This window comes from Eleginops maclovinus, chromosome 8, assembly GCF_036324505.1.
Source record: "Eleginops maclovinus isolate JMC-PN-2008 ecotype Puerto Natales chromosome 8, JC_Emac_rtc_rv5, whole genome shotgun sequence".
NCBI lineage: Eukaryota > Metazoa > Chordata > Actinopteri > Perciformes > Eleginopidae > Eleginops > Eleginops maclovinus.
Genome location: NC_086356.1, coordinates 17697643 through 17711090, shown reverse-complemented (window position 1 = coordinate 17711090; position 13448 = coordinate 17697643). Strand labels below are relative to the sequence as shown.

General features: G+C 39.8%; 1 protein-coding gene across 1 annotated transcript; it reads right to left on the bottom strand.

Annotated features, from left to right (window-relative positions):
- Window positions 1–7067: 7067 nt before the first annotated feature.
- On the bottom strand, window positions 7068–13045 carry si:dkeyp-72a4.1 (uncharacterized protein LOC100148058 homolog). The gene is made up of 3 exons (XM_063890064.1): window positions 13027–13045; window positions 11828–11952; window positions 7068–7205 (listed from the first exon to the last, which is right to left on the bottom strand). Exons 1-3 carry the CDS (start codon window positions 13043–13045, stop codon window positions 7068–7070), a joined length of 282 nt encoding a protein of 93 aa, XP_063746134.1.
- Between the last annotated feature and the right edge of the window lie 403 nt (window positions 13046–13448).

Genomic DNA, 13448 nt, shown 5'->3' with positions numbered 1-13448 from the left:
GTTGAGATATTTTAAAAATGCAAGTGACGCAGTATTTTGGCTACAGGGCATGTTCAAATCACTCTGTAGCTTTGCTCAGTTATCCAGTTCTATTTGATCCTATCTAAAGTGTTGCAGCTTCATCGTAAATATTTACAGGAGAAAGTAAAACAACTGGGAAGAAAATAGGGCAGCGTATGCCCTAGCATCTTTAAAGAAGCAGCATCAAAAGGAACTTTTATCCAGAGAAATTCAGCTTTGCTGTTCAGGTAGGAGCTCTCCATCTTTAACATGTTTGTGCAAAACGGCGGCCGGCTCATTCTTCACACAGAGGATGAGAACCCTCTGATCTCTGATTTGCTGTGGATTCCTATTGATCAGGGTTTTTATTCATCCTACTGCTTATTAAAAGCCTGAGTCACACAAGGACAAGAGTAGGAGGGGCCTACGCAAATGAATAATTTAGAAAAAGATTGGCTCAAGGAGTGTTGAATGAGATTTTTTTTTAAATGCAAATGCACAGGCACAAATTAAACTGTAAAGGTCAGCCAGTGAGGAGAGGACTAAAGCATGTACTACCGTTTGGTTTTCGAGATAAATTCAACAACTGTCAATGTGAGATTCATTTTGGCACTCAATGGTGTTCCCGTGAAAGAATAATTGCAAAGAGTGTTTGAATGAAGCTCCAGCCGTATCTCAGCCCACCCACCGATGCCTACATAAATGCACATTATATATGCGTCTAATTAAAGGGTTTTCATGCCTTGTAAATGTATATTTCTAACGTGTGAATATGAATTTGTAATATCTTTATGTACTAAGTAGCTTAGAAGGTGGCAGAATAGTATCAAATCATGTCTGACCTTTTCACTACAGCATTTTATTTATGTATTAAAGCGAACATGCAGAAAAATGTGGCTTGAATATGGATATATGATTCAGCAATTCAGAAATAATCCTACCTCATCATCGTGGAACAGTTTCAGAGTATCATTGGCAGAGTTACAAATGTACCCTGTGATTATGGAACGAGCTGGCAGACTGTGTTTATTCTTTGAGCCTCGGTCTCTTCTTAGATAAACAAAATCATTATAATCACAGATCATGTGAAATGATGCATCTACAGTGGGGCAAAAAAGTATTTAGTCAGCCACCAATTGTGCAAGTTCTCCCATTTAAAAAGATGAGAGAGGCCTGTAATTGTTATCATAGGTATACCTCAACTATGAGAGACAGAATGAGAAAAAATATACAGGAAATCACAGTGTCTGATTTTTAAAGAATTTATTTCAAATGATTGTGGAAAATAAGTATTTGGTCAATAACAAAAGTTCATCTCAATACTTTGTTATATACCCTTTGTTGGCAATGACAGAGGTCAAACGTTTTCTGTAAGTCTTCACAAGGTTTTCACACACTGTTGCTGGTATTTTGGCCCATTCCTCCATGCAGATCTCCTCTAAAGCAGTGCTGTTTTGGGGCTGTTGCTGGGCAACACGGACTTTCAACTCCCTCCAAAGATTTTCTATGGGGTTGAGATCTGGAGACTGGCTAGGCCACTCCAGGACCTTGAAATGCTTCTTACGAAGCCACTCCTTCGTTGCCCTGGCGGTGTGTTTGGGATCATTGTCATGCTGAAAGACGCAGCCACGCTTCATCTTCAGTGCCCTTGCTGATGGAAGGAGGTTTTCACTCAAAATCTCACGATACATGGCCCCATTCATTCTTTCCTTTACACGGATCAGTCGTCCTGGTCCCTTTGCAGAAAAACAGCCCCAAAGCATGATGTTTCCACCCCCATGCTTCACAGTAGGTATGGTGTTCTTTGGATGCAACTCTGCATTCTTTCTCCTCCAAACACGATGAGTTGAGTTTTTACCAAAAAGTTCTATTTTGGTTTCATCTGACCATATGACATTCTCCCAATCCTCTCTGGATCATCCAAATGCCCTCTAGCAAACTTCAGACGGGCCTGGACATGTACTGGCTTAAGCAGGGGGACACGTGTGGAACTGCAGGATTTAAGTCCCTGGCGGCATAGTGTGTTACTGATGGTAGCCTCTGTTAATTTGGTCCCAGCTCTCTGCAGGTCATTCACTAGGTCCCCCCGTGTGGTTCTGGGATTTTTGCTCACCGTTCTTGTGATCATTTTGACCCCACGGGGTGAGATCTTGCGTGGAGCCCCAGATCGAGGGAGATTAGCAGTGGTCTTGTATGTCTTCCATTTTCTAATAATTGCTCCCACAGTTGATTTCTTCACACCAAGCTGCTTACCTATTGCAGATTCAGTTTTCCCAGCCTGGTGCAGGTCTACAATTTTGTCTCTGGTCTCCTTTGACAGCTCTTTGGTCTTGGCCATAGTGGAGTTTGGAGTATGACTGTTTGAGGTTGTGGACAGGTGTGTTTTATACTGATAACTAGGGCTGTTCGATTAATCGATTTTAAATCGTAATTGCGATTATGTATTTAGAACGATGTTAAAACGTGAAACTCGTAAAATCGATTTTTCACTTCAGTTTTTCTAACTTCTACGCTACAGTCCCCGTTCATTTGTCTGGGCTGCGCCCTACGGTCTATGGCTGCGCCAGATACATTTTTGGCTGCACTGGTTTGCCTTACTTACTTCCGCCTCTGACCTCCCCATGGCGCTCTTTCTAGTTCCTACACATTTGTAAACAAACATGTCGGCGTTGGAGTTAGTGGATAGAAAGAAGAGCAAGTCCGTTGTATGGAAGTAGTTCGCCTTCGACGCTTCGGATGAAGAGCAAAGTACTCCGCTTTGTAAACTCTGTCGGAAGTCAGTGGCAGTTAAAAACAGCACAACGAATTTATTTCAACACCTCCAAAAAAACCACCCATCGGAATGGCAGCAGTGTGTTGCAGAGCGGACTGCACAAGGGCACGCGGATGCGGCTACACCACCACCCCAACCAAAGCAAGTTACTCTGTCAGCTTCATTTTCGCGTGGTGTACCGTACGATAGGACTGACAGGAGGTGGAAATCTATTACGGATGCAGTCGCGTTCCACATCGCAACAGACATGGTCCCAATATATACGGTAGAAAAGGCTGGCTTCAAACATTTGCTTAATACGCTGGATCCCCGCTACAAGCTACCAGGGCGAAAACATTTTGGCGAAGTTGTCTTGCCCCGTCTGTACAACACAACTCGTTCGAAAGTGACAAAGAGGCTGGAAGACGTACAGTTCTTTTCCGCTACTACTGACTTGTGGTCCAGTCACACTATGCAACCATACCTGAGTTTGACAGTGCACTTTATCACCGATGATTGGTGTCTTGAAAATGCCTGCCTACAAACGTCTTTCTTCCCGAGCGACCACACGGGTGAAGAAATCGCCCAGGGGTTGAGAGATGGACTGGAGTCCTGGAATCTGAGTGAAGACCGCCTCGTTATCTGGGGAGAGTTATGTGACTGTCTCCATCATCAAACCAACACTCAGCATGTTCAGAAGCTGTCTTCTCAAACCAGAAGACGAAGACACTGAGCTCACCAAAAAAATCTAAGAAAACATCCTGCATTACATGACTGAAAAATACAGTGACCCAGACAAAGACGAACTCTTGGACATAGCCTCGCTGATGGATCCCAGGTTCCGCACGACATACATCAACCCTACCAGGGTGGAATACATTAAGGAGAGAGCTGTCACAGAGCTGCTGTCTTTGATGCCCACTGTGCCTGGCACTGCTGTGCCGGTGCGCCAGGAAGAAGAAGAAGTAGCTGCAGTTGAGCCTGGTCCTGTGCTGAAGAAGCGGAGGAGCTTGTCAAGTTTCTTCCCGAAGAAAACGCCCGCTCCCTCCTCCTTGTCAAAGGCAGACAGAATTAGAACTGAGCTGGCAACCTACCTGTTGATCTCTGAGATAAGCGAGGATGCTGATCCACTTCAGTGGTGGAAGAAACACGAAGAAAATTTCCCAAGGCTCTGCAAGTTAGCCAGGAAATACCTCTCAATACCTGCGACAAGTGCCCCATCGGAGGCTCTTTAGTGTTGGAGGGGGCGTTGTAACATGCCACCGGGCATCCCTCAAGCCAGATGCCGTAGACCGGCTTGTGTTCCTTGCAAAAAACTTTCAAATGTGAATAACAAATGTAATGACTGACTGACTGACATTACACACCTCTACCTCCTTCATGGGTTACATTATTATTTAGCATGCAAAGACCCGGTTTAGTTTAATAAGTAAATGTCTTGTTTTATTTAATATGTTTGCAAGTGGTGATTTGCAGATTTTTTTTTTTCTCAGAGATAAAACTTATATTTTTTCAAACTTTATTTATTTTACAAAAAGAGTTTTGCACTTTATTCATTCATTTTTGGTTTAATAAGAGCAAAGTTTGCACTTAAAGCCCAATGGGGCAAATGTTCAATAAAAAAGCAGCATATTTGAAATAATTTCTTTGCCTTTTGTCGGAAGGAAATCGGATTTGGAGAGAAGAAAATCGAGATTTCATTTTTGGGCAAAATCGAACAACCCTACTGATAACAAGTTCAAAAAGGTGCCATTAATACAGGTAACGAGTGGAGGACAGAGGAGATCTTGCTTGAAATCTTGCTTGTTTGTAGGTGACCAAATACTTATTTTACCGAGGAATTTACCAATTAATTCATTAAAAATCCTACAATGTGATTTCCTGGATTGTTTCCTCCATTCTGTCTCTCATAGTTGAAGTGTACCTATGATGAAAATTACAGGCCTCTCTCATCTTTTTAAATGGGAGAACTTGCACAATTGGTGGCAGACTAAATACTTTTTTGCCCCACTGTACATGCCCTGTTTTTCATCTTCATGTCATCACCTGTACCAGTAGACTACAAAAAAGACACACATATAACAAAACTTCCCTTTGCTACCACTCATTTTGTGTTTGTGTGATTTGGCACTGAACTATTTTAGCATAATTGTCCCCGTCCTTGTAAAAAGTCAAATATGTGCTATGCGGATAGTGCTGGGTTAGAGCCATGACTTTGAGAAGACAGAAGGACATGTCTGTTAGTCATCATCATCTTTCATTGAGAGATAAAGAGTATGATAGATAGAAAAAAATGTACAATGGAAAAAAAAGTATGAGATACAACATAGGTTTCCTTGACGCTGTCAAGCTTTTGGGGGGTTTCCCTTTCCTGTAGTTATATCGTTTTGTGTGCATGTAAATGGGCTGCAAAGGCTTAAATCCCTTTTTCCTCCAGAGCAAATTTCTCTCCAACACACTCCCCCACCTGCCTGAAACATCTCCATTGGATCCTTTGTTTACTTTCAGAAGATAGTGACATCACTATGCAACACTTTCTTACATTTCTAGCCCTCCAACACATTGTACATGATAGGCTAAGGGTCGGGACATCTCTAAGCGGTTGACAAATCAACACATGGCTGGCCAACGAACCAATCGCAGCAGACTGAGCTCTGGTTTCAGACAATGTGAAAAGAGGTGCTGCAGCACAGGCTGTATGAGAAAAATAAAGAGCTTTTTGAACATTAAAGCATGGAGACATGTCCCAGTAGAGACACTAAATACAACTATCAACCTGAACATTTATGTGACCTCAACAGCACAGGTGCGGGTGATTGGGACAGGGAAGAACAACAGTTTTTTGACTATGTAGCCATGCACACGCAGTTTTTCTTTGTTAATAAATGGAATTGAAAGCTAAAAAAACACGTGCCTACTGGTGCTCTACTCCCACAAGTGTGTCTTTTAGAATAAAAGCATAGAAACGACTTTAACTCACTTTAATAATAATAACATGTTCACTATAAATAAAAACAGAAAGTTAATAAATGATTTAATATTCAATTAAATAAAGCAATAAATAGCTCCAACACATATGGCTCCCTCTGATGGTCAGGGTTGGTAAAGTAAACAGACAAATCACATCTTTGTAAAAGTTTCTGCAGAAAGCCCGATTCCTCTCCCTGAACAAGCCTCACTAAAAACCTTTCTGTTCCATGGACACCGTCTCAGGGATAGAGGGCAGCAACACCTCAGTCAGGAAATGACTAAACTTAATCAAGCCTAAACTTAATGTTCTGTACTGTACTGTAAACGTGTAATGACATCATGTCCAAGCACTTAAACTAAACAACCATTCAGCACACTGATTTAAAGGTGGACTATATTACGTTGCATGCCAGCCAACAACCCAGCAACGGTAACCGTGGGATACAAACACTTGAATGTCAAGCCTCAGTGCCTCCTAGTGTTTCTTTTTGACTGATTGTGTGTGTTCATCACGCAGACACATCGACACACTACACTGGTTAAAACTCAGCTGCTCCATCCTGTCCGGAGACAAAAGTGCATGAACTGGCACATCCAGAAAGTAATGATATACAATATACTGTCATAAAAAGAAACAAGGAAGGAGCAAAAGCCATCTGCTGTTTGAAGAAGACCTTGTTCAGTTTCTTTGTGAGTGGTTAGGATGAAGGAGCATTACATGTGCAGTGATTTGAAGAAGCAAGCTCTCCATCTAGTGGATACGAGGGAGAATTAAAGGGTATCAACAATTTTCCCAGGCATGTGAGCAATGCACGGCTCACTTCCATGGGCAAGTTTTTAGCTGGTTATGTCACTGTGAAGGAGAAAGAAGTGCTTCTCTTCGGTTTCATTTGACCTTTGCGTATAACACATAAGCATCTGACTGCTTCAGTTTGACTATAAGGAGATATTTTAGCAGCCTTTAACAGATTTTAAAAGCAAAAATCATAGAAAAAAACCTCTCATTCACCAACGTCCTGATTATAAATGTTGCATGTATGAATGTTCAGAAATGCAACATTTGGGTATTAACATTTTTTATTTATTTATTTGATTTGTTTAACAATTGTTAGAGACTATGTAATGTTTTAAGACTTTGTTGATTGTTATGTGTGAACCTGTCCAGGTACAAAAAAAACATAATCTGTCCAAAACAATAAAATTATTCTAATTTTGAGATTATTAGATTATTTTTAGGCATGGTCCTTGTATTATAACAACAACAACAACAATAATAATATTTTTTTCTATAATTGTTTTTCCGTGTGTGTGTGTGTGTGTGTGCGTGTGTGTGTGCGCATACTAATCATTGCAGAGGTATGCCTTCAGGCGACTCACCGCTCTCCGTGGACAGCTGGCTGTGGTATTCTGGAAACTGAGTTTCCACTGGAACGCTGATGGTGCGGCGCAGGAGATGGACCTTGCATGACGCAGGACGCCTCTCCTGCAAAAACAAGGAACGGATCTGCTGAGACAGAGAGAGGGAGAAGAAGGAGACAGAGACATAGAGCAAAGAATTCAAGACGGATAAAAGACTGAGGACATTCAACAAAGCACAGATACAAAGTGAGCACACACAAAGAGAAGATACAGCAGAATGAAGGCTAACAAAATGAAAAATGGCGCCTGCTAGAAATGTGAGATATGCACATACAATAGCTGCTGAGGCTCCTTATCTATGTTCTTGTGGTTATTCTGGTCACCATGTTGAATGCTGTGTTAGGCCAAAAGCACACAATAGCTGTAGAGCTCCTGATAAATAAGGAGTCACTGGATGAAACAAAGCAGGCATTAGCAGCACATCCGTCTGTGTCAGGCCATATCTGCCTATAGCTGGCACGCCAAATGTTTGGTTTCAGAAGATTAAACAGACAAAACCAAAGGGATGGCTGTGTTGAGAGAGTGGCGCGAAGAGAAAGGGAAAGGGCCTGAAGCCCTCCAGAAGGAGTGATAATGGCTTATCGAACATCCTCACACCTCTCAACCGTCTGTCTGGCTCTCCAAGTCCGTCTGTTTATCTCTCTACGACCTCTTTACTTGCCTCGTGGGACTTTGGTTTTGAGTACAGCTCTCACTGAAACCTCCTCTGACGTAAAGACAACGTCTGGAGGTCTGAGGCATGATGACTAAGCATTGTGAGCTGTAATTTGAGTCATACGTTTCCCTGCATCAAGTTTGTATGGGATACATTCAGGAACATACTGTCAGGGATTCCAGGAACACCAAGGATTACACTACAATCTCTGGCTTTATTATAATCAGTTTAAAAATCCTTTTAATCTTATTACTCTGTGATTAAGGTTGATTAAAAATGACTTAATTCTGCCTATTAATTTAGAGTAAAAAAGGCACAAAAAGAAGGTAGTCACTACCTAAAAGCTGTTATGCAAACTACAATTAAGAGAAATATAATTCTAAATGTATTAAAGAAGAAATAGGAAAATAGGAAACAGTGTTGTATCTTTTCACTCATTGGATAAAGACATCTGCTTCTGCCATGGACATAAGCACGTATTTAAACGGTAAAGCAAATGGCTAATCCCACTTTAAGGCCTTTCGAAGTATGCTCAATTCAGCAGGAATTCTGGACACAAGCAAAACAGTTGCTGTCTTTAATCATGAGCCCCCTCTATTGGCAGCCATGTGCATCTTTAGAAATGTAGACGAGAGTAATGAGCTGAACTTCACTTATTTGGAACATGTGAGGAACAACTGAAGGCTTCACAGCAGGCTGAAGGCGAAAATGAGAAAAGTCGGAGCCCCTCTGGAATCACACCTTGCTCTCAGTTTCATTACCTTCTTGTTGGAGCACTGAAGAAATGCCACACTGGCCGAGTGTTGAGACTGTTATCCCTTCTCAGGCACGTTTTGCATTCTCTCATAATTCCTTATTTTTGTCTCTCTTTGTGTTTGTGGAAGCATCATTTGTCTTACGATAAAAGCCTAGTCGCATTTGCCAAAAAAGACCACAATCATTTATAAAGTTATCCAAAAATGACGCTACAACATAGAACATCAGCACGAGCTGTTCAGAAACTCTAAGCTATAGTTCTTAATGTCTCATAACATAACAAATAATTGGACATTAATGGAAAAAGAATAAAGAAATATGACGAAAAGGAATAAAGAAAAAACTGGGAATTAAAGAAAATACTGTGTACTTTGAACACCTAGAAAGAAAACTTTGAAATATTTTGAAATAATACAAAATAAATCAATCCTTTTAATATTTGTATTTTTTAACTATTCAGCACCAAAAGGAATACGTGTGTCAGCTACACACACAAAAACTCTACTCAACTTTTATTTGTGGCTAAATCTGAATTATTCAAATGTATTTCAAATGTTTTTTTGGGCATGTTACATCAGGAACATTGCATCACATCAACAGCCAAACGAATTTCGTTGAGTGTTAAAGGCTTCATCTGACTCATTTCTGGTGGCATCATCAAAAACTAAAGGATGGAACACCAGAGAACTACTGAGACTGCATCAATACTTTGAGAAGAGTTTCTGAAATATCTGATAACCTGATACTCAGAGGTGGATATAAACGTTATACATTATAGAAGTGGCTGCTCTGACCTCTTCTGCTCGGAATTGTTTATGTCATCACACCTTGATCTTTAGCGAGCCATTATGAAACTGGATTTTATGGTCTTGACCTGCAGTTTGCAGACATCACAGAAATCCAGTCGAGTTAGATATGACCTTCCAGAGCCTGGGTCTCTAGATGGATGCATTTAAAAGCTGTTATTCTTTGTTGCTGTGAAACAAAAAGCACTAGAGGAGGAAGGCTGCCAGCCAGTCGATCCAAATTATTCCTCCCTGCAATTATTGCTCCCTTTCAGGTTGGCATACCTTAGTACCAGCACGGAAAAAATGAAGCCAAAGTAGTTTGTATCACTGCTTGTAAATATCCACCTAACACATTAAAATAGGTGTGTAGGGTTTGAGGTAGCCTTGAAGACGAGTTCACAGAAGGCTATTAAAATAGGACATGATATTGCAGCCTGAATAATGTGGATAACTCTGCTGACTTCTGATTTGTTGGCAGTCAGAGAGCCAGACCCTGCACTAACCTGCCGACAGGTACTCTCTGCTGTGGGAGGAATTTAAATGTACACCCTCACACAGCAGAGGGTTCACCCAGGGGCTCCTGTTTCTCCAGAAGTAGATTCATTATGATAGTATTTAAGCCAGACATTTATTATAATTATAATTATAATTATAATTATAATTATTATTATTATTATTATTATTATTATTATTATTATTATTATTATTATTATTAAGGCAAACAGTTTAAAATACCAGATATCAGCTGAAAGCAATCTTTAAAACACAAAGAAATAGGTTTGTTTTTGTTGCAAAGAACAGGATGTGTACAGAGCAGGACATGCTTTACTTTAAAAATAAACTATAAGTACCCAATAATGGGAAAACGATCTAAAAAGGTGACGCCTTTTTTAAACAACCTTAAACCTAGATTGGCATTGATCTTCTGACAAATGTATACTGACAATATACTATCTATATTAAAGGTCAAATATTGTGCAAAATGCACTTTTTGATGTCTTCTATACATAAATATGCGTCCCCGGTGTGTCAGGAGACTCACAAAGTGTCAGAAAGTACAACCCTCTCTCTTTTCCTCCTTACCCACATCTCTTAAAACGGGGGTACAAACGAGCTGATTCAGATTGACGTCAAGACCGAAATGTGGGCTGGCTTAATACTGAACTCCTGGCAACGTCCCGCCCACGTGACACGTCCCAACCTATCGTCCCCCATATAGAGTCAGCAAGCTGAATCCCCCCCGCAGCACCTCTGTGTGTTCAGCAGGATGTCTGCAGGAGGGACTTAGAGTTGTTGTATATATAATACATATAATGTCTCTATTGTAGCGGTAAACTCTGAGAAGTGTTTCAGGAATAATGCTGGATGTGGTTTGGAACATCATATGGGGTTTAATCACGGCAGCGTTTAGCTGAGTTTCTCAGTGAGAAACTTCTCTCTTCAGACAGAGAGATCATGACAAAGGGGCGTGGCCAGCTTCAGCTCAGCTCAAATTTAAAGCAACAGTCACAGAATCAGCACTTCAGGAACAGGGCTGAAATAGAGGGGGATGAGGCATGCTACAATGGGTGATCTGTTTGGTATTTTGAGCAAAACACTTCACAGACATGTTTTGTATGGATATTACCCTACAAGTATTCAAATATAGCATAATAGAAGACCTTTAAGCAAATAATGAACCAAAGAAAATACTTTATTAATCCCAGGGTGAAATTAGGTTTCATGCACCACATTAGAATCAAGTAAATAAATATTTATAAATAATATAATTGTAGACATAATAAAAGTCTTTGTAGCCAAAATCTTAGGCACAGGAATTAGGATATCTATTGACATGTTGGACTGGTTGATTAATCAGTCTAGCTGTAATTATTTTCTTACTATTTCTATTATAATTATTATTATTTAAAGACGAATGAAACCTTACCCTTGATGCTGAAAATGAGTGCTTCTCACTGAGTATCAGTCATAAGTAGTTTGTTTAACTTTTGCTTAAAAGTCTCTTCACACACTAATGTATTGCGGTAATTACAAATAAAAATAAAATGTGACATATACAATAATATTTTTCATGAATTTGAAAGAGTAAGGATATATTTATTTGAGAAGAAACGGCTGTGGGGAAAGTGCTACTACTTTGTGAGTGAGAGGGTTATCTGTTGGAACTTTTGAATTGTTTTATTCTTTTGCCCATATAACCTCCTTGTACTCATGATACTAGATGTATCATAACCTGAATGTCTTAAAGTTTATCTAAATTATATTTCTTGTTCTGTTAGGTGCCATATTGTTAAGCACTTTGAGCTGCATCCTATGTATGAAAAGTGCTATACGTATTAAGGTGGATATTATCTTAATTAAAAAGCAGGAGCAAATGTGAGTGCATTGACGAAGACAGAAAGAATGAAGATGAGGAGGAACAGACGAGGATAAGAATGGTGACACAGAGGGAAGTGACAGACAACAGATAGCACCGTCTGCTCTCACCACCTCCTCCTCGTTCAGTAGCAGCATCTGACCGTCGCCAACCACGCAGTACTTCGGGTTCCACACACTCTGCTCTTCATACGAGTGACCGCGCGACATCCAATACCTCGATGGACACTGCACGTCTACAAAAGACAATCACACAAAGGAATACATCAGGTGTGAAGGTAGAGGAATGAAGCAAGGAATAGCTTACATGTTTTTCCAATGTATAATACATCAGGTTTTATAGTAATGTCCTAAAAAAAAAAATTGAAAAGGGTGAATAGAAAGTTTTTGGGCATCCTGATAACTGTTTTCAACTTGTGTAAATAACTGTTCTGCTCAGCGAACACCAAACCATGCTCTTGTTGAGAAACATCACTGAGATAATGACTGCTGCACGCTCTCCACTTCTTTCATTCCAACCAGTCTGTGGCTGTCAGGTGAAGAGACAGGCATAAATTGGATCCTCCTGCATCTCCAGTGATGAAGTGACATAAATCTCACAAAAGCAATCGTATGCTTTTTCACACAGGAAATGCGATCCATCAATTCTTACACACGGGTTACTGTTCCAAAGACACGGTGCTACATCAATCAACACAGAAAATAATCCAGGAGTTTCATTACAGATCTGCTTTGAGGAAAAAAATAAAATCCTTATTAGCATCTCTGGTGTAAGAAAATGATGGATACTGTAACTCAAACACGTGTAACCTGCCCCGCTGAAGCCATCATGCACATTTACCTTATGTATAATCATAATGAGACATTTTTGTTGTGTTATGTTCTTATACTGATCATGTTTTGGATTACCTTGTGTTGATAGTTACTATGGGTTTCGGTTATATTGCTATTATTGTGATAACTGATAATGAATAGTGATATAACCTGTATACAGGGTGTTGCTCTTTAATTAAGGACAGGGGAATACGTGCTTCACATTTTCAAGTGGATGATACACATGTTTCGATTGTCATGATACAGAAAAGGAAAAAATCATATGTTCAAAGTTATGTATTGTTTTTTTCTGCTTTCCTTTAAAACAAACAGATTACTATTATATTTGATCTATGATTTCAAAGTAATTGGGATTATTTTGACTAGTATTGCAAATGCAATATGATTTCATGATAATAGAGGGAATGACTATATTTGAAACTTTATTCACCAGGAATTTATTTAAACCGAGTAACAGGGGCGGTGTGCCCGCTTACTCCCGGTGTGCGCCCTCATACCAAAATGCAGATTTTCCCCATAAAATTATAGTGACGCCAGAAAATAATTTTTGTGATTGTCAAACACTATATAATTACTCCAAAAATATGAAGATGGTGTCAAATATGGCGTCAGATGGCATAGGCTTACACTGAAACTGGGATCTCTGAATTTGATTGTTTCTTTTACTCTCCTTTTTTCTGTAGAGGAACTAAAGAAACCGTAACTCTGGACTTATTTGTTGTTTGAGGTACAATATATGTCTCAACAGCTTTAAGACATCAACAAACTATTATTTTCCACTTCGCTTTAATGCATTACTTTTGACGAGAGGTCGGCGAGGCCATCATTTGGTACGTTTGGTATTCTCTACAGCACCGCAATATTTGTATTCATATATTTTCACATATCTTGCCTTTAC